Source organism: Sinohyriopsis cumingii, chromosome 17 (assembly GCF_028554795.1).
Source record: "Sinohyriopsis cumingii isolate HCF-2022 chromosome 17, ASM2855479v2, whole genome shotgun sequence".
NCBI lineage: Eukaryota > Metazoa > Mollusca > Bivalvia > Unionida > Unionidae > Sinohyriopsis > Sinohyriopsis cumingii.
The window spans coordinates 32,202,052-32,229,024 of record NC_142977.1 but is presented as its reverse complement, the minus strand read 5'-3'; the positions used below and the strand labels follow the sequence as shown (position 1 = coordinate 32,229,024).

Genomic DNA, 26,973 nt, shown 5'->3' with positions numbered 1-26,973 from the left:
CAGGGGTTTGTTATGTCATATATAACATATCATATAAAAATGGTACAACCCCAAGACAAGAACCATAACAACAAGTAACACTACCGGTATTGCTTAGATGATAACGAGGTTAGGGGTGGGGATGGATGGGTGGTATATCTGTATCCAAGCTTGGTTTAAATGTAAACTTACTGAATTAAATAAATTCGCCTTTGTTCACAGACAATGTAGACATAAACCGGTCTCCCCTACTGACAGAAGTTTATCCAACTACAGCATATTTACGTGGTGATGCAAGTCCGACTCAAAAACAAATTTGTTTACGTCTTCTTTACAATATAATTTTCCAAATCAAATAATTCAAATATCAGGTCACAAATATATTACAGTAAATATGTGCCTTTCTGCATTCAGTAATCTTCTTTTCACAAACTATAGCAGCAATGCAATGTTTAGCTATGATGTGGAATTTCAGACACTGTCACTGTGTTGTGTAGGCCAATTCAAACTGGTACTGTGCACCCTATCAAATATTGTGACATTACACGCATTGGACATTTTGTGTTGACAAATGTTTGTCTTTTGTAAAATGTTTTGTTTATTAGGATGCACGCTTATTCGTTACTTTATAATTATCAAAAATGTATAATATACTTTTGCTATTTCAACTTTGCTTGGGACTATTTTTTACCCACAACAAATGAAAGGTACAGCTTCTGTCAGAATGAACGAAATAATTCGTTCTTATTTCTGTCAAAATATTTTCTACTGAAATAAATAATAATAATAATAATAATAATGAGGACTTTGTATAGCGCCTAATCTTTAGAAGCTCTAAGCGCTTTACAACATTAGACAACATCTATTAGATAAATAAAACATATAATAATATTATTACAAAAATAAACACCATGAAATTAGAAAAAAACATTAAAAAATAAAAAAAACATGCTGAGAATATTTCAGGTAGGAAACAGTATTAATAAAATAAATCTAAAAAATGGTAGCTAAACAAAGGTGAAAATTTGTTTAATGGATGTGGCATTAGGATAAGTTGATACATATCATTGATAACATAGTTATTTGAGAAGAATTAATAATCGAACACTATTTAAGGGTCATTTTATGTATTAACTTCGTTTATAATTAATTTTCCACATGACGCATGCAAACTGTCAATAAATGAATCTACATTACTTGTTAATATACGATATTCTGTGTCACACATTATATAATAATAATAATAATAATAATAATAATAATGAGGACTTTGTATAGCGCCTAATCTTCAGAAGCTCTAAGCACTTTACAACATTAGACAACACCTATAAGATAAAAAAACGTATAATATGATTACAAAAAACAAACACCATGAAATTAGAAAAACATTAAAAAACATGCTGAGAATATTTAAGGTAGGAAACATTATTAGGTCTTTTAAGTTTGTTCTTGCAGTCGAAATAAGTGAGCTTTGAGAGCCCTCTTGAATGTGATGGCTGTGTCTTTGTGTCTAAGTTCAGTGGGCAATTCATTCCACGTTGCTGGGCCCTGGTATGCAAAAGAACGCTGTCCATATGACTTTGTTTTCATAGTGGGAATAATGAGTATGCGATTGTCAGAGGAGGAGCGTAACTATCTTGCTGGTGTGTTCACGTGGGTGAGATCGGATAGGTATGTTGGACTAGACTCCGACAGTGAAACGTAGCACAGAGAACAAATTTTGTGTTTGATTCTGGATCGAATGGATAGCCAGTGTAGGGTACAGAGCAGCGGGGAGGGTGCTCTGATCGTGGTATGATCCGAGCAGCTGTGTTTTGAACTTTTTGAAGTTTCTGGAGCAGATATTGAGATGAACCAGACAGAATTGAGTTACAATAGTCCAGTCTTGAAAGTATCAATGAACACACAAGTGTTGTAGTGGCATCAACTGACAGATATTTGCGAACTGAGCTGATGCGTCTCAGCTCAAGATATGCAGCCTTGCATATGTTCATGACATGTTGGTGCAATGTGAGAGTACTGTCCAGAGTAACACCTAGGTTTCGTACTGATTGTGTGAATTTAATGTTGGTGTTGCTGATATTTGTTGTTTGAGGTAAAGGATGTGAACGAGAAAGTCGTTGTGTCGTGATCAGAATGGCCTGAGTTTTATCATCATTCACCTGCAGCTTGTTACATGTCATCCATGATTTCACATCAGAACTGCACCTCTCTACACCTTGGATGGTAGCATCAACTTCAGTTGGGTGGCTAGATTTGTATATTTGGCTGTCATCAGCGTACAATTGGTCAGACACTGGGTGACGATCTATGACACTTGCGAGCCGCTGGGTGTACAGAATGAAGAGAACAGGTCCAAGAACAGACCCTTGTGGAACACCACAACATAGATCAACTGGGCTGGAGTGTATTCCATTTGCCGATACAATTTGTGTCCTGTTGACCAAGTAGGACTTGAACCACAGTAAGGCTGTATCATGAATTCCAAATACATGCTGGAGACGGTGAAGTAATATATCATGGTCTATTGTGTCAAATGCTGCAGATAAATCAAGGAGGGTGAGGACTGTAATCTTTCCGCTATCCAACGCAGAGAGAATGTCATTAACTACTTTTAGAAGAGTAATTTCAGTACTGTGGCAAGGGCGATATACAGATTGTACATTGCTAAAAAGACTGCTTGAATTTAGATGAGATACAAGCTGGGATAGAACAACCTTTTCTAAGACTGTTTATATGAATGGGGGATTAGAAACTGGGCAGTAGTTCTTTAAATCGTTATGGTCTAGTGTTGGTTTTTTCAGCAGAGGCTTTACAATGGCAGTTTTGAAAAATGATGGGAATTTCCCTGATGAGAGAGAGGTATTAATAACATCAATTAGTGAAGGCAATACTGGTTCTAAGCACTCGAGCAGCAGTGATGTTGGAATTGGATCAAGTTCACATGACTTTGGTGCACTCTTCATCACGATTGTACGTACAAAATCCATAGAGACAGGTTCAAATGCTGCTAATGGTTACCCTCAAATTGTGTATCCCAACTGTATGGTGACGACGAGTCAACTGAAATTGTGTTGTCAAGCTTATCTCTAATGGTTTGTACTTTGTCACGGAAGAAATTTGTAAACATATCCGGAAGGACGACTGGAGAGAAGGTAGTTGGAAGTGGTGTTGATTTGTTCCTGACATTAGCTTGTTAGTAATCTCGAAGAGCTCTTTGCAGCTGGAACTTTCCATGATCTTGATAGTGTAATGGGCTGATTTCGCTGCATGGACTATATTTGTGACATTCTTCTTAGCGACTTCATAGATTTGCTTATGAATAGTGAGTCTGGTGGAAAGCCAGAGCCTCTCAGCTTTACGGCGGTCTCTTTTAGCAGTGCGAAGCTGGTCCCTAACACTGTTATACCATGGAGAACACTTTTGAATTGATACTCTGCACTTGGTAGCTGGGGCATGTTTGTCAAGCAATGAACGCAGACAGTTATCGAGTTGTTCTGCGGTAGGAGGTAAGCAAATTGCTAGGTTAGGTTGGATGTCTATGTGATAAAAGAACCTAAAATGGATAATGATTTAATATTAAATTTATGACACTCGTTAAATAATGTCCAGCTTTTGCTCGACAAGGCTCGCAAAAGCTGTATATTATTCAGCTCCTTTCGTAAATTCAATATTAAATCGTTACCCATTTTACATCTAAAATTTGAAATAATGTAATAACAGCTCATGACGTCACAAATGACGATTTTACGTCTTATTATATGTCACTTTTTTTGTCTCCGCTCACTTTATATTGTCAAAATTGTGCTGTATTTTACGATATTGAAAAACTTCATGTTGCACGCACCTACACGACAGGTGTGCCTAAATATAGAATAGTGTAATAGATACTACTACGTAAACAAATCATGTCTACTCGTAAAATAGACGCTCTAGGTTCTGGTTGATTAATTGTTGTTTGTGAAAGAACTAAAGAAGCTGTTTCGTCCGTGTGAAAGTATAGATGATAAAGCTAATGATATGGACGAGTTCAAATAATCAGAAACGAAACGTTCAAAGAAGCAAACGAATAAACGTGATATTCGCTATGACAACAACAAAAGTGAGAAATGCAATGATTTAAAATACCATTCTGATCATTGAGACAGCTATTTATACCTTTTCGCAAATAGAATGGTTGAGACTATTAAGACTATGACGAGTGCTTTCTAGGGTCAAAACAATATAGCATAGAAAAGCATGTATATCTATCAGAGACGTACCGTTTTACAAGCCTGTCAAAATACTAGAAAATAGTGAAAATGAAGGTTTTAATAGGAAACATAGAGACTCAGAGCCAATAATCCTAAACGACGAAAAAGTATTATTTATGCTGCGGTAAATGGAGTTTCAAACATAAGCTACTTTTCAATTTTTCACGTGTAACTATTTTTATACAATGTTAGGCTAGCGATAGATGACACTGTAAGATACAGGTCATAGCTGGGGTTCTTTCAACAGCGAGATGCAAGTGTCATGGCATAAGCATGTTTTCTTTAGCTGTTAATAAGAATGGTAATAAATATACTTACATGTATACATCTTGAATTTCCTCAAATTGCACTTTCTTAGTTAGTTATTCAAATCCGACAGACATGTCCTGCAAAACCTGATACAAACAGAAGCTATACTTGAATTTCCAGTAGCCTACATTTCTAGCTGCAATCCATTAACCTTATTTCGCTGAATAGACCCAACAATCACGCCCACATAATAAGAAAAGTAACAATGAGTTGAATCTACAAAGAAATAAAATCAATGCGCATTAATTCACAATATGCCGATTTTAAGTAGACCAAACGGCAATTCTTTTTTTTTAAACTGATGTGGAGCGAGCGACTTAGTTAAAAGGTCGCAGGGCGGAGTTATGTTCGCATGAATATTATTACCGTTTATTGATAAATTTACGGTTGTAAATTAATTTTGAAATAAAGCATCAGTTCAATGATATTGTTTCTTGTAACGTCTTTCATTGTTAAGCCTTAGGTAGTTAAACAAAATGAACATATAAAACAAGGTTTCTGCATTTGTATCGGAAATTACGAACTCGTTTATCTCTGCAAAATACTTCATTTCGCAAGGTCGTAATGACCTATAAGTATACGCTTCTAGCTTTTTATATTTGCTGACTTCGTTTTATTCTGCCATTAGTGAATGCAGTTTACATATCTTTTCACGCTTAATGTTTGACACTCATTTGTGATTTTAACGGGTATTAAAGAGCTGTTATATTCAGCAGATGCGCAAATCACAACGCATTTAGTTTACCCTGTTTGGGACGTCTCTTGTCCCATCTCCAGTACATTTATAAATATCTTTAGTTCAACTGGTCGACAGCTCCGGTGGCCAAGTTGTTAGAGCGTCCGCCTCGGAAGCGGGAGGTCGTGGATTCGAACCCGGGCCGAGTCATACCAATGACTGACAAAAATGGTACTAACAGTTGCCTCGCTAGGCGTTTAGCATTAAGAGGTCAGCGTTAGGACTGGCCGGCCTGGTGTCAGGATAATGTGACTGGGTGGGACATCATGTTACATGTCTGATGCCCCAGTGCATGATGCCCCATTGCTACACATCACTATAAACTGCCACACTGCAGACATCGTAGCGATATGACTGAAAAATTGTTAAAGCTACGTAACAATCCTAATCACACACACACACACACACACAGAGCTCAACTGGTCGCAGATTATTAGAGCTAATGTCATGTGCTATTATAGTTCGACCGATGTCCGTGGTCCAACATATTACGTCTGTCAGACCGTATCGCTGCCACTCCTAAACTACTCGGAGTGTCATTAAACTTTACAGACGAACACTCACACGCTCGAACACACAACTGGTCCCAAATTCTATTTGGTTTTAAATGAAAAGGGTCCGTGGTTAGAGCGTCCGCCTCTAATGTGGGTAGTCGCTGGTTCGAACCCCGGCCATGTCATACCAAAGACTTATAACAATGGTACTAACCTCTGCCGCGCTTGGCGCTCAGCGTTAATACGTTAGTATTAGGACTGGTTGGACTGGTGTCAGAAAAATGTGACTGGGTGGGACATCATGCTTACATGTCTGCAGTTTGATGCCCCAGTACTAGACATCACTATAAATTGTCACACTACAGGCATTGTAACGATATGACTAAAATTGTTAAAGCTAAGTAAAACAAAATCCAAAAATACATACATACGGCAGTTATCTTGAAAATGTTTTGATGTACTTCCTAAATTGATTGTAATAACAGCATGGGGTTTTCACTTTAAATTGCTATTGAACAGAATAGCACATCGGCATTCGGTTATCGCCACAAGACCACTTAGAAAATCAACATCGACATCGGATTTTCACTAAATGTTTTCTGATCGTGTATTGTGTGCCCTAACTGAAAAGGATGCGGATCTTGCATCCAATATGGCTGCCACAGTAGCTAATTTGAGAATATTGTCGCTCAAGATAATCGGAGATGGTTTCAACAGTAAGCATGCTAAAACGAATTTGTCTTATCTTGAATTCGTGAAAATTCATTTTGGGAGGTAAAGCTCCATTCCCTAAAACAAATTCTTGTCATTTTCTAAAGAGTATATAAGGTATGTAGTGTATATGAATTTTATTGACTGATTGGTGATTTTCACAGGTTGTCGCTATGTCAGTTAAATATAACATTGCGATACTGATGTTGAACAGATGAGTACAGCGCACTGTTTTGATTGAGCACTTTAATGCTGTGGTTTGGCTTCTGTACTTCATCACAAGAGTGCCAGATGTACCCATTGATTCCATCTAGATGCGATTAGGTTTGACTTCTGTACTTCATCACAAGAGTGCCAGATATACCGATTGATTCCATCTAGATGCGATTAGGTTTGGCTTCTGTACTTCATCACAAGATATACCGATTGATTCCATCTAGATGCGATTAGGTTTGACTTCTGTACTTCATCACAAGAGTGCCAGATATACCGATTGATTCCATCTAGATGCGATTAGGTTTGACTTCTGTACTTCATCACAAGAGTGCCAGATATAACGATTGATTCCATCTAGATGCGATTAGGTTTGACTTCTGTACTTCATCACAAGAGTGCCAGATGTACCGATTGATTCCATCTAGATGCGATTAGGCTTCTTCGTATATTCGCATGTGAGGTGACGGGAAGAAATGGATCCAAACAGAGGCTGTTAATTTATTATACTTGTTATCTGAATATGACATTTTGTTTCAGATATTATTTGAATTTGAAATTTTGTTCCAACTATTATTTTAATAGGACATTAGTTACAATTAGAACGTTTTCTTCAACCTGTAATTTGAATAGCAGTTTTCGCTGCCTAATATCTGAACATGTTTGTTTGATTGGTTATTCAAGCTTTGATCTAAACTAAAAATACATTTTATTAAGTAATAATCATCTTACGGTTTGTAAAATAAGTTATTTTTTACAAGGGTGTTCAATAGTTCTTGAGTCGTACATTTACCCCAAGTGGCCTAGTGGTCTAAGGCGCTCTCCGTTACGTATCACTGCCATCTCACCTCTGTCTGCGTGGGTTCGAGTCTAGGATTCGGCTAACGTGGGTATGTGAGAAAGCTTGCCAGTAGCTTCTCGTGGGTAGGTTCTTCCTCCACCATTAATACTGGCCGCCATGCATAGACTATCGTGTGCTGAAATATGGCGTTAAACCCCACAACAACAACAACAACTTATAAAACGAAGACCACGAGGTGCTTGTTTTCTAGACCGAAGTGGAGTAGTTAATTAATTAATTAACAGTATAACTTCCTAGAAAATCATCAGCAATAACAATAGCCGCCCTACAGGACGATACCCTTTCTACCCTCTTTTTATAGCACATGAATGCAATGTTTCACAGTTTTATATCATTACATGCAGGAAACTATTAGGGTAATGTGGATGAACTGATCAGTACATATATTTTATTTATTTGTTAATGTGTTTCTAAAGTTAAGCCGAGTAAAGTAATCTTCACATTAAATTAAAATAGGGATAGTACCGGGCAAGAAATCTATCATGACCGATCAAAGTTCTGCTAGAAAGCTGATGTCTATCTTTGACATATACAGTCCGCATTTAATTTGATGAAAATAGTATGTATGGATAATCCAATTTATTACTGTTATTCAAGAATCTGTAAAGAGTCAGAGTAGGGTGTTACATTTGGCATGGATGCAAGAGGTGTCCGTATTCGATACTATCCTTAACGAATAGACGACCAAGAATGTACACACATGAATGCTTTATGAAATCAAAGCAACATTCTGTGCCATAAACTACATATGAAAACAATAAGAATGATTCTCTTGTACTAAAAATCAAATCAGGACTACCTATTTAATATCTTTCCAGAACTCCTTTATTTAAAATATTATATAAAATTTCTAAAACAAATAAAATAATCAATTAACCAAAATATATCGATACATTTCAACTTTCGACATGCGAAGAATTAATTTCCAAAAGTAATTGTTGTATACAGCCATGTTGGTAGCGAAAACTTTTACAATAAAAAACTAATTCCATAATCACAAACAATAATGACCAAATTAATAAGAATGAAATACGACTATTTGTAATTGTATTTAGATAGTAGGTATGCGTTTGCAAGAAAGATAGAACAACCCGTGGTACCACGTGTTTTGCGATTTTCAGGCTAAAGAAAAAAGAATCAAAATCAGATAGAACATCAAAACAACGATCACTACAATGACTTTGTTATGAAGGCATTGCACATGTACAATGAATTAAAAATCTACAAAGAACAAATTGGCAAAATCTAGAATTTACAAAGAATAAGATTATATCATACATGCACAGTAGAAAAGGAAACTATCATGATTGCATACACAATTAAGCTTAGGTCTGCCACCCGAGAACCGCTTGTACAGAATTACGTGTCCGGAATATGAGAACTTTAACGAAATATACGGTGCAAAAGGGTCAAGAAGCGTAACCCATGGCACCAGCCAAGATGCTAATATTCTGCATGTTCCTAGGTTTATGCTTGGAACAAGAACAATATCCCAGGATAGCTCCAACACTTCTCTTACGTCACGTATCAGACGTAATATGAAGTTGAATGACATAAGAGAAAACAGTAGAAAGTCGGCTGATTGTCTTTCTTTAAATTAACACATGTTAATTGTCCGCAATTGACAAAAAGAAAGCGGGGGGGGGGGAGGCTTAGCGTTGTGCTAACATGTGCTATCTTTCCCTAACTTATATACACAAGGGAAGAGAGGGGTTTGTTCATCATTCTTGTACACTGGAGGCAACAACATGTTCTAATCGGTCAATATATACATTTTGTTTTATCAAACAATACATCAAAATTTAGTTGTAACATTACGTTTTGCTAAATGATCAACATGACGGCATTATGGTAATATATATAAACCAATTGCTCAAGACTTTTTTCATGATATTTCCAACATTTTTATAATTTCTAAACACACTGAATTTTATCTGAGTGTATTATCATATGTATCTTTACAAATAATTCATACAGAGACATAATATTCTAGAACTTTAATTGTACCTGAAATTTTATATGTGCATAGTAAGTCATTTTCGTTTTTCATAAATAAGAATCTGCAGTTATTTTAGTGAAGAATTCATGCTAGTTTATGATATTTCAATATCCATTTCGTCTGTAATATTATCTATTTTACCCCTCTGAACCTGAGCAAGAAAACCACAAAATCTCTTTCCGTCGTTTATTTTCTCTTATCTAATTTTACATTCTTGGTTTTGCGAACCACACTCAAGTAATTTTCTATCTGCTCATTCATTCAGCACGAGTAAGCTTTCTGCTCGATCCCCCACCCTCCCGAAAACCCATACAGTGCGTCACGAAAACGCTACACCCTGTAAACACAATACTTCGTTCTTGTAAGAGTTTCTCAAAGAGAGAGGTTCAATGCAAACACAGAACCCGGGGTGTAAGGCTGTTATGCTTATTTACAGATCATAAATTAGCGCGTCATAGGCTTTTTTGACCCGTTCCCAAATCTGTAGATGAGTTATAACCTGTCAAAAGATATCAATATACAGAGTCTAGTATTATACCAAATATCTTGTTTAATTTTTTATGTGTTGAAAGGCAAACTGCTAAATATTTCCCATGTAACACATGGCCCTTTACCGACCAATCAAAAGCTTCGTTATTTACCCGGAACCTTTCTGAATAAATTTTGTTTTCGCCATATGAATAAGGCTAATGGTTGGTATTCGATGAAAGTTTTCATAGTTTTAAATAAATATTTAATGTTTACAATCACTGAATCGGCATAAATATTTACTTTGATAGAGACTGTCCTCATTTAAAGTTGATTGTTTGTTTTTCTTACAGACTAGTATAACGTAAAAAGGAAAATCGCATCGAAAATTTTGCCATTGAGAGTAATAATAATAGTGCATAGGTCAAAACGAGTCACTTTAGACTACAGTGGTAATAAACGTTAGCTGCTTATGTTGAAGCTCTGACAGAAAAATTACACTGGATGTGTAAGTGAGTCTTCTCTCAGCCTCATCTCTCCTCTTCTTCCACTCGCCTTTTTCATCCTGGTTGTCTATGCTATGTTCATGATGATGATGATGATGATGATGATGATGATGAAGATGATGATGATGATGGTGGTGGTGGTGAACATGATCATCGTCGTCGTCGTCATCATCATCATCATCATCATCATGCTCTTAAAACTCACCTGTTTCGACCACAAGAATAGACTTCAATGATGTTTACTTCCTTAGTTATTGTCAGCATGTTTTTGATTTGTTTTTAAATGGTGTTTGTTTTGTACTCTTATTATTGTATATCTTTTATGCTTTATCTAATATTGTCAAGCGTGTACTAAGTCCACATCACCATTATTATTATTACTATTATTATTATTATTATTATTATCATTATTACAACTACTACTACTACTACTAGTAGTAGTAGCAGTAGTATCATACGTCTTGTTCTTCTTGTTATTTTGTTGATAAGTGGTATCGTATTGACCTTTCCTCCGTTTTGCTCCTCATATCGACAATTCGTGTCTGATATTCATTGTTGTATTGTTACTAAGGCCATTTTCGTGATATGTTTGTAAGAACGGTGACTTCTAAATGTAGATAAGCTTGAGGCGAACATTTCCTAAGTATAGCATATAGGACACGATAGCTGAAGAGGTAAGCAATATGATAGAAAGTATACACATGTTTGTTTTCTGGACAACTTTAAACAGGCTAAACAGATAAACTTGAAACAAAAAGCAATACAAATGAAAGTGCAAATGTCCTCTCAGAGATATTAAAATACGATAATTACTTACGGATAGTCTGCTCACTTTTGTGTTTCAGCATTTCATTATTTATTTTTTATCTGACACATATTAGTAACTAAATGCATCGCATAAATATAAACTATCATGATAATGAATGGAATTTTATATCGATATTGGCAAAATCCATTAATACATTTCGTATCAAAAGTTAAAGTTGAGTATTGCGTTTCAAAGTTTACCATAGGTACTCGCGTATAAATGGGGTCAAAATGCAGACAATATGGTTGCAGGTATATTCTCGCGTACTAATTTCGTCCCACAGCAACAAACATCGACCCGGCTATACCGTCGCATAATGCGCCAGTAGATCCGGGTTTTGTTTGTTCTACAGGATTACTCGTAGCAAACTGCATAGATTCAGTACTAACGGCGCATCATGCGAGGGCAGGTCTACGTGTAGTGTGCAGTTGCTGTTGTTGTCGGCGCAATAGAGAGTATACACCATACCTCAACTGTATGAACCTGTTGAAGCATACGACGCTGAATTATAACATACTACATAATTTGCGCTCGATTCTGGACATAAACGTTAATACTTTCGTAATATGTTCCTGCAATATTTCACACGTTATTCAAATTGGGCTACAATCATTATGTTTGCAGAATATGATATACATTAATTTATGAAAATAAAGCTTCTACTCTGTCTATTCAGAGGGGCCCCGAGTGGTCGAGTGGTCTAAAACGCTGTCCGTTACAGATCACTGCCGTCTCACCTCTGTCTGCGTGGGTTCGAGTCTCGGATTCGGCTAATGTGGGTATGTGAGAAAGCTTGCCAGTAGGTTCTAGTGGGTCGGTGGTTCTTTCCGGGGTTTTCCTGGGTTCTTCATCCACCATTAATACTGGCCACCATGCATAGCCTCTCGTGGGCTGAAAAATGGCGTTAAACCCTACAACAACAGCGACAACAACAACAACTGTCTATTCAGCAGTCCAATATCTGCCCGTCCGTCTATCTAACTCCAGGAAACCAACCCAAACTATCAGTGGGCTCTGGGATATAGAACAGACCGATACACCCTTCTGCGTGTCGTAAAAAGCTAATAATGGTGTTCGGAACTGCGGTGGATAAGTGGGTAGCGTGCTGGTCTTATGACCCAGAACGTGCGGGTTCGAATCATATCATCGTATTAGCCCAGCTCTGGTACAATGGTATGTCCTAGAGAAAGTCATTTTATCAGAATTGGCTAATCACTAAATAACCCACTTTTGTTGCTGTGCCGTCCAACACCAAATCAAACTCCACTCAACTCTGCCCTACTCTAGTCAGTAATAGTACGCAGACAGTTACAAAGACACATTTTTAATTCGTACTTGTATATAGAGGTCAGTATAGAATTACAAATATACGACAAACAAGTACAACCCCTTGACCCTTCAGGACGAATAATATACCACCGACTTTGTAGAATAATTTTTTGGTGATGTGTAATTGGCCTAAATGGTATGATGGTTGGTGCGTGCAGGCAAGGATATGGCTGCAGTAACCCGTAGACCCGGGTTCGAGTAGTCGTCGAGTAGGAATTAAATATTATCTAAACTGTTAGCTAATTGTTTTTTTTATATTTAGAAATTATGTTAATTTTATCAAATACCCTCCTGTAGAAACCTAAGATAGTACTTCTCTCTCTCTCTCTCTCTCTCTCTCTCTATATATATATATATATATAGAGAGAGAGAGAGAGAGAGAGAGAGAGAGAGAGAGAGAGAGAGAGAGATAGATAGATAGATAGATAGATAGATAGATATAGGCGTATTTGTGACACACATCAGTACTCTAAAAGTTATTGTACGATTTTGAAAGTATTCAAACTTATATAAAAAATAAACAAAGTTAGTGAAAATTCAAATAAGCAAATCCTAATGCAAAGACATTCTCTGTATGTTAGCAAATATAAATAAATAAACGTAAATTAATTCGATCATTATTTAGAGGTATATAGCTATTACATTTAAGAAAACACAAGTTGAACGTGAAGGTGGCAAAATATATAGATAGAGGAGTATTGTGTTAAGTACATGTGGGTATAGTTATGAAAAGATACAACAGCTGAGAATACTGCAGATTAATTCACCACACAACTTAAAGTGATAAACTATCAGAAATCTAATTTGACAAAAACAATTAGCAAGCAAGAGATAGTTCATATAATAGTCATCATATTCTTATCGAACGTGTGTGAAGACGGACCAATAGACGACAGAAGTGATACTAACATGTTTTGCTTCAGGTTTAATCTTTTTTGTATCTGTCAGATGAATCCGCGAATTCTGGCATCTCTGCTCATATTATCATGCGTGAAAGAGGCACATTCTAAACAATGCGCATGCACAACAGATGCTGTGAACGTAAGGTCTGGATCAAGTTTACACGCCCCAATACTTACGACGTTACCAATCCATGAATGTCTGACGTACAAAGAACACATACAAGCAGGAGATGGTTACACGTGGGTTAACGTGGACTATCATGGACAGGTAGGTGTTTATCAGTAACAAGATACGATGATGCTCAGGGTACAAATATGACACCTGTGGCACGTGTCCACTTTCAAATATGACACTCGTGGTACACGTCCACTTTCAAATATGACACTTGTGGTACACGTCCACTTTCAAATATGACACTTGTGGTACACGTTCACTTTCAAATATGACACTTGTGGTACACGTCCACTTTTAAAAATAACACTTGAGGTATGGAAATATAACATTGTCAGTAGGTTTAACATCACTATAAACCATCTGTGGATAAAGAGAAACATAATGTTTAAATCACACCAACAAACTAATCTCTGCCTGACTTATCATTTCGCACTGACCTACTGGTTATCAGCCACATATACTGGCGAACGCTGTCTTTACGGACCAACAACCATATCACAAACAGTCATGCAAGCTTATTAACTGATATGCAGTGTTACTGACCAGTATCCACTCTTGTTAATCCATACACAGTTTAACTGACCAGCACCCACACCTGCTAACCAGCACCCACTCATACTAATATAGTACTTAGTGTTATTACCCGGTATCCATGCAATTACGTCCTATGGGTTTAAATTATGTAATGACAAAAGGTAAAACCCAACAAACATTATGCAATACAAAATAAAGGACTTATTTCCCTAAACTATAAATCAACCAAAGTGAAAAATGAAAAATAATTTTCAGTATGGTATACATTTCTATTATTTCCTACATGTACTATCAATTTCACAGTAATCCGGAAACGCTTCAGAAGTATTCCCGATGAATGAAGTAATGTGCTTATGTGCTAGCACCAAAGAGTAACGCTGTTATAATAGCCGAAAGTTTCTACTTCAAGGCAAATCCAATGAAAATTGAATGTCACAAATGTCCCTAGATGTTTCTCGGTATTCTAACGAAATTGAGATATATCCAAGTCCTTGAATAATTTCACAATAAGCTAGTAAGGTGCTGTCTGTTTAGAATGAATGTTTCACTCTGCAAGTTCATAGAACAATAAACAAATAAATATAATTCATCTCATTAGTTATCAGACTTATACAGCTGAATAATAACACTGTGTATCAAAATTCATTTATATAATCGTTACATACTCAGCAAATAAACAGATCGGAATCACTAGAAAAGATTCCAGGTGTTTACATTATTTCATATCGCAAAATATCTAAAAGGCACAACATTTGACTATTTTGTAATTTAACCAATCATCAGCTAGGGCTGTCATGCCATATCTAAAGTACAGATGTTATCCTAGGATCACCCGATGCTATTTTGACGTCCATTCTACAATTATGGCCTATTTGGACCGTTTGTTGTTGACGAACTTGGATATCACTTAAATATATACATTCCACTACTACCGGACATGATCTCACCTTTAAAGCGCGTGTTATAGTGTTAGAATGCCAATAATACGAATATTGCCGTTAAATAAATTGCTTAGATGAAAACATTATTATAAAAAAATGTATGTGATATAGATGTCCGTAACAATGCTATCTTACGAATGCAGTTTTACTGACATCACCAACACCAACTGAAAAACACATATCTTTACTGACCTAAACCCACATCATCTAACCACTTTTCGTACTTACTAACCAATAAACAGTGTTACTGACCAGCATCCCATCAACTAATCAGCAAATACACCTTCTGACCAGGGTCCACAAATTTACTGATCATCACCCACACTTACTGACCATCACTGCCTAACTTACCAGCATCCACATCTTCTAGCATATGTCCACACTTTCTAAATTGTGCACTGTTTTACTGACCAGCATCAACGCATACCAGTAAAATGGAGATTGCATTCACATCGGAAAAACAAAACGTACTTATAACGAAGCATATATTCCCAACGGGATATGATAATTATTTCGTGTTACTGGATGGATTAGTGAATGTCACTCGCCTGTCTATAAACATGAAGATATAAACGGAGAAATATAAAAAAGAAACCTTTTACGAATCTGAGTTGCAACGAGTGTTCACGATGTGAGACGGTGCATACGATAGCGAAATCATTCTCGATCAAAGAACATGCAAAAAGTTGAAATATTTTGTATCCAGGAAGTCAAACTATCTAGCCAATTTTGAATCTTATATTATACAATTGCGAGCCATTACCCTACAGAAAGAAGAACAAATTGTCAACTTGTACCTTAAGCACTTTGTCGTCTCCTGTTATTTCATTTCTAAGAGCCACATCAACGAACATAATAAGAGATTGTTGTCTTTTCTTGTCTCACCGTTGTGATTTTATATTACCATTCTACCATCTATCGCAGACTTGAAATTTGCAGCAAGACGATACTTAATTGTAAATTATGCTACTCAACACTTGGATTCGTGATCTTTTTCCAAATCCTTTGCGAGAAGACACCGAGAGTAGCAAGGGCTACGGCAGAAATAGTAGTCCAAACCAGAATAAATAAAGTCAAAACAGCCCTTTGGAACCGTTGGGATTTTGTCTTTTCTTCTCTGGAGACAAACACAATTGAATTGGACTTGTTTATTTCATTTACATTATCTAGTGAATGTTCTTGGAATGCGTATTCCTACATGACATCGTAGCGTTTCAGGGCATATGTTCCGCAAGCAATACAACTGGACCACGAACATTGTTTTGAAATGACTTTCTCAAAACTTTTATTCATCCAACTCAAGTCTCAAATCTCACTAGCTATTACGAAAATAGAACACTAGGTGCAGTCCATTTCCCATTAAGTATGATTTGAAACTTACTGTATGATGTTCATTTAATGTTCGACACCCGTAAGGTAAGATATGGAATGTCTTCATCGATCAGTTTAAAAAAGCACTTGAAAATCAACATAAAGGTAGCATTTAACCATCGTTCAAGAATGGATTTTTCCAACAGCGAATCGCTATCCAACATATTTCTCCTAGCTTGTTTGCTATTCTGGGTTGAAACTCAACTTGCACTCTACAAACTCAAAGCTTTCTTCTCGTAGTTTCGATATCCTATCTAACTGAATGAATGACTCAATATGATGCCTGTGTACTTCGAAGTAATCGAAAAAAAATATTGGGCATCACAGCTTGTCCGTTGAAGAATTTCATTTAATTTATAAGAACATTTCTTGTGCAACTATATTTTGCAAACGATTTTTAACTGACATTTAACTCATGTATCCAGTCTACTTATAAGAAGTTACACAATTAGGATATGGGTTTAGTAGTGTGTTCAAGTCAATTTTTCTTTCCGTTACACCAGTCTTGAAACCTACTGTCTCCCAAGGGTTGCATGGTTTGACAACAGTTTCCTGTATTATTGAAAGATAAAAGAATGTGTTGTCCCAATGAGGAGAAGAGTTGTTTTTGACCCACAATAACACAACGGCTCCAATAAAATAAAAGTGAAGATACCCGTTATATGTATCGAGAAAAAACGGCATTGGATCCAAGAATGTCCACAAAGACAAAGAGAAGGAACCTCTCATTTTAAGGAAAGAGAAAATAGTTCCATACCTTAATGCCAAGGAAACTGAAGAAATTAGACGTGATAACCTAAGAACTTTCAAAAGAATATAAGAAGAGATCATTTCTTGCACAAAATTCAATGCAAGACACTGACAAGAAAAACGAACCTTTGTAAATTTGGCTGAAATTTTATTACGATTTTTATTCAAGAGAAAATACTAAACGTAATTGAAAATCAAACTTTGCTTGATTTGTTTATTTTTAGTACTAGTAGTACTGGTATTACGTACACTTTCTTATATGATTTTTAGGATGCATCTGTGAATAAGTAGTATCCAGTTTTCTGAAGACTTATGGGTAATCCTGAAAAATGCAACTGCTTTGGAAAAACATTTTCAAAGCATAATCATGGATTTTTCACCATTAGCTGTCTTAAATCGTTTTTTCGTCTGAGTCCACCGCTTCCTCTATGTTCGTTTGTTTGATTATATGTTTGTAAGAGCGTGCGTTAGTAATAACCACATACACCAGTTCCCTAACCCATTTTGTTTTGATTGTAAGGGTGAGCGTTGGATAATAACAAATATGTATTTGATTGTCTTTGATCCTGTCCATTAAATATTATACATACCCTTTACATTCGTTTACATGTAAGTGTACGGGTGTTGGAAAGTAAATAATGTTTAGTGGATTGTAACTATGTGTGATACTACTTCTTAAATGCATTACTTATATCCTGTTTCACGTACGTTTGTGTTATTAGATAATAAATGTGTGTTTCTTTGTAAGTACGTGTATCTGACCCTCCCTGACTCCTGTTCACTCCACTGCAATTATTTTTAAATGTGTGTTTTATTGCAAGAATGCGTGTTTGTTTGTCAATAGTGTGGAAATAGTACGCATTATTTGGACTATAATTTCATTCAGAAACTAGTGTGGATTGTTCGAAGAAGTTCTTGGACATCGCCATTTTGACAACGTTACGATTCTTGGTGGACCAGTACACTTCCGGTTCTAAAACGTATACGGAGCATATCATTCTTTTTGACTTTAATATAACTTTTTCAGGATTGTTTTGGATTCGATTCACAATACTGTACTTTCTACTCAGACGTTCATATATAACATTGATAATTAAACTGTTTGTTACGTTTTTCATATCTTGTTGGTTTTGCTTCTTTTCTGTTACTTAATTTATGACCATTCAGTCGCAACATTTAAAAATAACGATTTACTTTACCATTTTAAAACTGATTTTGGCAGTTTTTAATACCGTTTTTCTTTTCACTTTCCGCTAATATTAGTATATTTCTTTTATTTGTTAAATTGTACTTTTTAATTTTTAAAAAGTATATATTTGTAAATTTTAACAACTATATTTTTACAATTTGGACAAAATTTATATTTACAATTTTTGCATTGTTTCTAAAATTGATTTTAGTTTCTGTAAAATTCCAATTAGTTTAGGAATATTGGTATTACTTTTAGTCTGCTATGGTTGTTGTTGTTGTTGCTGTTTTGGGGACACCGACATTTTTCAGCACATGATAGGCTATACATGGTAGCTAGTGTATCTGGCTCAGAAGCAACCTTAAAGAACCCAGGGAAGAACTATTGAACCCACTGGAAGCTACTGACAAGTTTTCTCACATGCACATCCTGGCAGACAGCGAAATTTCAACCCACGTGGACAGAGGTGAGATATTGGTGATCTGTAAAGACAAGCAACTTAGACCACTAGGCCATTCGAGGCCCCTTCTTTAATTATCATCCAAATTCAAAAGTTTTGGCCAGGATTTTTCATTCTACATTAAATTCAGTATTAGTTTCTGAAATGTAGTGACAGTTTAGGCCTTAATTTTTATTTTATTCGGTATATTGTTTATTCCCAGCAAAGGTATATTGCAGTATGGTGGTTTTATTACAACTATTAGTCTACTGAATAATTTTTAAATTTTTGGGAATTTGAGCAATATGTATTAGTCTTAACCAAAGAATTTACGTGTATCCTAAGTATTGTTTTTGTCTTTATCCAAGTCTATGACAGTTTCAGAATTTTTATTGCTCCCGTTTTGTCTAAGCCAAACCTTTTACATTTGTCCCGATTTTGTTTCCATCGCCCATTAGGTCTGTGACAGTTTTGTAACTTTAGCATTACATTAAGTCCCAAGCATACTTTAAATATAAGAATTCGAACATTCGGTCTCGGTCATTTTGATCTAAATGCTTGTGTGTGGGCTTTTCTTTCTTCTTCTGCTTTTTCAAATTTAATTTTTTTAAAATTTCAACCCAATGTGAGCATTCCAGCCATATTAGAATCGAAATTAACATATTTAAGCTAGAAAAAAACATGACACTAGCAGGGAAACCGATAATAGAATTGAGATAATCTACTTTGAGAAAAACTACTACTATAAATATATTGCCTCTGCAAGCAAAGATTGATGTCCCTTGCTTACAAAAGTTCTTAATATTTTGCACAATTTTTTACATACGTTTCTTGGTCAAACACCAAGTCGTAAAAATATATACCTTGAGCAAACTATATGTGAGAAGTTTTAGCTTCAAATATATATCACTGTTTGTTGTTTACAATATAAATTGATTTGTGAAGATAATAAATGGAGTCGTTTCAAGCGTGAGTGTTCTGCACCGATACTCTTCAATTGCAGGATGCCTGGATGGCCCAGCCTTTTGTTACGATTGGAGCATGTTCAACTGGAGACAGCACTGGTTGTAAGTCATTTTCTATCGTTCTCATCCTGAACAATATGTCTAAACTACAGAAATAACTACAAACAATGTAGTGCCTGAAAAACTAGTTTTATTTTACCCTGTCACAGGAGGAGCCGAATGAAGACAAAGAGCTGTCCGAATAGGACAAAGATCAGTACTTTTGTAGTCATTCGAAACAAATTCAAATATCAGAACTACTCAATAGCTATGGACACTCTAGATTAGGAAGAACCTGTCTGAGTTTTAAATTTAATTTCAACTTTTTCTATTTAAATTGTTTTGTTTTTTAAAAAAAAAATATTTAACTAGAATAATGAATTTTAAATACAGTCACGTTTTTGTTAAAGGTTTTATGTGTAGTTGAAGAATATTTAGAACCTGTCGAAACCACGAATTCTGACAACTAATTTGATTTCGCTCTGATTCTAAGCCTCGAACCCAAAAATGCAAAGTTCAAAAAGTGACGGTGCTTAACCTTTCCCCCTCAGGAATGCCTTTAATATATTGTTTAAAATGTCCAAGTATAATATGACTCTTTCTTTAGTCGTTTCCATTTGTCTCGAAGTAAGTGGACATTGAACCGGCCTATTTACTTTGGACATGAAGAGGGGTAATTTTTGTCTCACACTACTCAATATTATTAAGATAATGCAGTATTTTTTAAATAAAGTTTATTTTTAAAGCAACTTATAGAAACATTATACATCTTCTTCTCATTTGTATTAATCTTATGCATTTTTTTGTCATGATTTCCAAGCTTCTGGAGCACATAGTGGCGTGCAGCTCAGTGGATGTCCTCACATCGTAACCCGTTCTGAATGGGGAGCACGCGCTCCATCAGTCCACATAGCACACCTTCCAGGGACCCCTAAATATGTCTTCATACATCACGGGGCCTCGCCCGGTTGTCACACCAAGGCTGAATGCATGGGAGTATTAAGGTCCTACCAAAATTATCATATGGACACTCACCGTAAGTATGCATCCATGTATGCAGTCAATGAAAATACTGTCAATAAAGACAAATTCCCATCTTCATGAGCGTAAGTTTAAAATGTGCAAACTTAAAATATCGTATGAAAGTCTATAATGAAAATTGCCTTTGGTATTGAATGCTGCCCTTGTTTTTGACGGCACGCAGGGGCGTATTAACCATTAAGCAGACTAAGCACGTGCTTAAGGCACCAGTGCCAAAGGGGGCACCATAAAGTTGAGAAAAGGGTGAAAAGAAAAAAAAACAAATGAAGATTTGTAAAAAAAAATGATAAAACTAGTGCAAATTGATCATAATGTTCTGTTTCTTGATCATGGTGCACCCTAGGGTTATCTTCCCAGGTGAACGTGGAAAGTAGGGGGACACCAAGATTTGTCAGTGCTTAGGGCACCAATGAGCCTTAATCCACCCCTGACGGCACGTGTTTGATTTTGCAGGTTGTTTAAGCTGTATGTCAATTCTGAATATTGCTTATGCTTTTTACTAAAGTCGGTGATATGCTCCGTATTGGAATGCATAGTCCAGCAAAAAAAAAACTTGCAGCTTTTAAATATCGTAATGGACAGGAATGCACGCTTTACTAAGTTTTAACAACATCAACTTTATTAATTCATGACCAATTACACCTATCCCCACCAGAATCGGAATTTGTTGTGAAATCAGTTTCAACCTCCAAAAATATGTTGCTTTTTCTTGGAGCGGATGATATGACAAGAAATTCCTAACAGCATTACCCTTGTCATTTACTTGCAATGCTGTTCCTTATTGTAGAATCTTTAATAAGTAGCACGTTGTTTGATACACACTGACTACTAATCATATTGAACAAGTGTTTAAACTACATGATTAAAATTACTTCAGTTGAATTAGAAGTATATACATCTTACAATTTCAAATTTTACAAGATTTATTTGTTATCACGGTCATATTTACAAGTTTCTTATACAACGAGTTGTCTATACTTAAAAAAGTCAAATACATGAATCACACAGTCCATTAACAGTAACCTTGTTCTTTCGGAGGGTGACTTGATACACTGGCTAGAACCAGTTCTTCATTCATAAGCATATCATAACCAACTCATCTCTGGTAACAAACAATCAAATAATTGTGTTAACTTTACCAGTAACATTACACTGTAGCGCCTCTAAAGTGTTTGTTTGCGACCTATTAAAATATAGGGCATTATGTTACAAGTTAAAGTATTCTGAACATGCCTAAGAATGACTTTAAAGTTTAGTATGCCCATAATGAAACATTTGCAGAAACCGAATGTTTATACCCGGTCAAGGGACAGTATTCAGAATATTCTTTACTTTTCAATGTATCAACAAAGGTCAATTATTTTTCTTTCTTTTTTTTTCAAGTATCATAGTCATAAGTAATGTTTATTACTAAATTTACCTTTAAGACATGAAATATACACCTGTGTTTGCAAAATAAACCGTCACCATTTGTAAATATCTTTTTATACAAAATGCAACAAGAAGGAAAGCATCAAACTTCCGATACTACTAACTTCACTGATCAAAGATCCCAAAACACTTTATTCGCGACAGTTGCGTCACTAGGGGGGTGCGGGGGTGAGGACCACACCGGGTGACACCATCAGAGGAGGTGAAACCAAAATGACTGTCTATAAAATATTTGAATTTTTATGCAGGAAGGAGGTCCAGGTGGGTGACACCATGAGTTACTGCACTGGGTGACACCAACCCTAGTGACGCCACTGATTCGCGGGATATATTCAAGTACGTTTATCCAATAAAGAAGATGCATAACAATCATGTTACATGAATCCGAACTTGACTGCTTTCAATTTGACACCTGAATACTTCAGAATATCCACTAGAGATGGGAAAATGTGATATGCACAGATACACAATTGCAATTTTCCATACTTCCGAAAAGTAAATGTACGAATCACAGTATATATCAGTTGATATAAGTACGTTTCGCAAATCAATATTTATATCAAAACATGAAGAATACACATAGGTTACAATCTGCTGATGTAATTGTACTGTCTATCAACTGCCCAACCAACTGGAACTGGTCTCATCCTTTTCGTAAACTCTAACAACAACATGAAGATCTTTAACAAGTGAAGTACCATGGGTACAAATGTATCATTGCATATATATATATATATATATATATATATATATATATATATATATATATATATATATATATATATATATATACATACATATGATAATAAACATTAATTTCCGTTACAGAATGGCCTGACATCGGTTACAGCTTCATCGTCGGGGAGGATGGTAATGTGTACGAAGGTAGAGGCTGGGATGAAATAGGTGCACATACATTGAACTACAACAGTGTCGGTCTAGGTAAGGTATCCTTTGATTATGTGGCAGAAGTGATCTTCAGCTTCTTTCATGTTAAAAAGCTTTCACAATACTACAACACGTTACACGAAGATCAACTCAATGATCACCATGTGACTAAAATAATACAACACAATCGCCGATTTTCGTTTAGGTACTTTTTCCTTCTTATTGCCACCGAGGTAACGTTCTCCTACCTGTAGTAGAGGACGCTTAGTGACGTAAAAGATATGATATTATTATGACTTTAACATCATTTATTTGCATGAGATCACTCTCTAATAACGTTAAAGTCATCATGACAGTCTGGTCTAAGTGTTTTTCATTAGTTCATTTCAGGAAGTTTGATGCAAAAAGTTTTCACAATATTAAAATGCTTGACAAACGTATGTCCTGCAAGACACTGATGTTTATTTACAAATGTTTAATTCCAGCAAATCAAGAAATTAAATCTACAAACATGACAAGCAGCCGTGATATCATGTGTTGTTTACTATAAAGGCTTAGGTATATCTTTTAATTGTATGCGGTCATTTCCGCAGACGTACCACTGTTCTTAGATACGATGTGTTAGTAATGTTCCAAATCTTATTTTCATTTCCTCCTTGGAAACTATTATTGTGCACGTCTGTTTGATTTTTTAATGTACTGCCGACAAGAAAATGAACAAAATAAACCTAAATAACCGTGCCATCCTCTGACTTAGCTACAACTGATTCCAGCAATGTAATGCTAGAAACGTGAATATTTATCCTGAAACTTAAGACCTGTCATATATGTTCAGAACTAGTTCAGTTACCCCCGTTTATCAGTGCTACTACTGTGTAATACAAGTTTAAGAACTTAGTAAAAATGTTAAAAATCCTGGGAACTAGACAACTGAAATGAGTGTTACATTAGGCATTAACAACAACAATAACAACAACAACAACAACAATAACAGTAATAATAAAAAATAATAATAATTATTATTATCATTATTATTAATATAATTATTATTATTATTATTATTATTATTATTATTATACTAATGCAGCCAAATGGTTACTCCCGTTAAAGAAGTTATTTTGATTGCTAATATTACTACTACTATAACCTACATCACTTTCAGCATGACCACCACCAGAAACTTTGCAATCACCACTGAGGTAACCAGCATACTAAAGTCTGACTATACGAACCAGTTTGTTTGTACCCGCCTATCGATTTCAATAACGGAATCCTTTAATGTGATAAAAAAAATGCGAAAAACTTAGTCAATTCACTCATTGATTTGCAATTTCGACCGTGACTATAAGTATAGTGTCCATAACACCGTAACACCTACGCGTTTCATACTTAACGGAAGTTTTCAATATAATAGACGGACGTACTCGAGATCCATTTTCAGTTCCTGGACAAGTCCATGTTCAGCAAAGGGGTGTGTGCACAGCTACAGCTGTACATACATAAGTCATCTGCTTCCGATATTTACAATGTCGAATCAAGCAAAGGAAAAGAATGACAACAACAAATTTGCCTTTCACGTGGATTTAACAAGCCATTTAATTTTTATCTTAACGTTATGTAATTTACGGAATTATCCGACAGTTACCGAACAGTATAAATCACGTTATTATGTTGTCTGATGGATATAAACTATCCCATAGTGTATGCAATATGGTGCCGTGATATTATGGAAAGTCCGTTAAACATGATAGGTGCAGGAGATGTCCGTAATTGTGCCATTCTGGTCACACTCAGGTTATAAATTATAAATCAGTTATTCAGTTGACTTAGTACTGTGCACTTTTATCACGTTAAACCTTTTCATTATTGAAATCGGAAGGTGGGGGGGGTACAAACAAAATGGGATGTATAGTCAGACTATAGGAAGACAATATAGTCAATATAGACCAGGCCCAGGGCTTTCATGCGGTCCGCCAAGGGTTTTCATGCGGCCAAGGAACAAGTCATCATTCGCACTGACTCTGTTTATGTTACTCCGTTTATCAAATAAATGTGCTTCTTTTGAAGTTTAAGTTTTCAAATAGTAACAACATATTAACAACTGAAAATTAATTATGATGTTATTTAGAAAAACCTTTTGTTTTTGCTATTTCAAATATTAATTATTTTACTTAATGAACTATGCGGCCCGCGACAAGGTGTAAATTTGTGTATGCGGCACTTGCACTGGAAAGTTTGCCCACCTCTGAATATTATAGACTATGGTGATGCTGGCTATTGAAACTATCACCGTGTACAACATCTATTCCTGGAGTTGTTAGGTCTATCGTGTTGCTTTTTGCAATAACGTCCACTAAATCTATCAATACTAGCATTTAAATGATGTAAAATACCGCTTTATTTTCATTTTGCCATCTGGAGGACGCAAATACACCAGTTTTAGAGCAAGGTCGTTTTTTCGCTTTCGAAAGGTGGACAACTTTAATCACAAAGTTAAATTTATATTACAAAATCTACAGTTGTTCAACCAAACGTAGGTTATTTATGTATAATATTCTGTACTAGCTGTTTATTGGTTTACTTGTCTACCAGCAAGTATAATTTTAATTCCATGTCATTTTCTTCAGGAATTTGCATCATTGGGAACTTTATGGATCACGTGCCAAATGACGCCGCCCTAAACGCAGTGAAGCAGCTTATTGCATGTGGTGTGGCTAATCACAAAATCTCCAGCACCTATATCCTCCATGGACACCGTGACGTGAACGAAACTTCATGTCCGGGAACCAAATTGTATGACTTAATCCAGTCGTGGGCACATTACAGCAGACATCAGAAATGAATCATTTCAGACCAAGTTGTTCTTGTTTATATGACATTGCTTAAACAGCTTGACATTTGCTTGGAAATAAAAACAATCATTTAAATCAATCGCAACGAATGTGCCAGTCCTTTGCAAAAGAGAGACAGACAGACAGACAGACCGACAGACATAGAGACAGACAGACAGACAGAGTGAGAGGCAGAGAGAGACAGAGACAAAGAGAGAGAGAGAGAGAGAGACAGAGAGAGAGACAGAGAGGGAGACAGACAGACAGACAGAGAGAGACAGACAGACAGATAGAGACATAGAGAGAGAGAAAATAAGTTTACAATCGATAAAGTTAGCCTTACACGTCACTCATGCATGCGAACTCGATGATGATGCTGATGATGATGATGATGATGATTTATTTGAACCTGTGTATTTTTAAGGCCCGTGTTTTACAAATAATTATCCAGGAATGTTGATAAAAGATATGCATTATCACTGTTGCTGCATTCGAATGGTTCACAAAAATAACGTGGATCAGAGTCCTTGATCCTTCATATCAAGTCATATAATTACAATGTAATGCACATATGGTACGTTCTTATTCACATGACTTTATTAAATAGTACTAATTGTACAGGGGCCCCGAGTGGCCGAGTGGTCTAAAGCACTCTCCGTTACGGATCACTGCCATCTCACCTCTGTCTGCGTGGGTTCGAGTCTCGGATTCAGCCAATGTGGGTATGTGAGAAAGCTTGCCAGTAGCTTCTCGTGGGTCGGTGGTTCTTTCCGGGGATTTCCCGGGTTCTTCCTCCACCATTAATATTGG

At 35.9% G+C, this 26,973-nt stretch overlaps 1 protein-coding gene across 1 annotated transcript in view; it reads left to right on the top strand.

Annotated features, from left to right (window-relative positions):
- The window catches only part of LOC149778366 (peptidoglycan recognition protein 3-like), a 50,117-nt gene extending 23,854 nt beyond the window's left edge, over positions 1–26,263 (top strand). The window contains exons 9-13 of the mRNA XM_089938327.1: positions 13,616–13,837; positions 19,972–20,035; positions 20,793–21,008; positions 23,273–23,386; positions 25,960–26,263. Of these exons, the coding sequence (XP_089794453.1) occupies positions 13,616–13,837; positions 19,972–20,035; positions 20,793–21,008; positions 23,273–23,386; positions 25,960–26,174 (831 nt within the window). The 3' untranslated portion in view covers positions 26,175–26,263. The remainder of the gene's footprint in view (positions 1–13,615; positions 13,838–19,971; positions 20,036–20,792; positions 21,009–23,272; positions 23,387–25,959) is intronic.
- Positions 26,264–26,973: the final 710 nt, after the last annotated feature.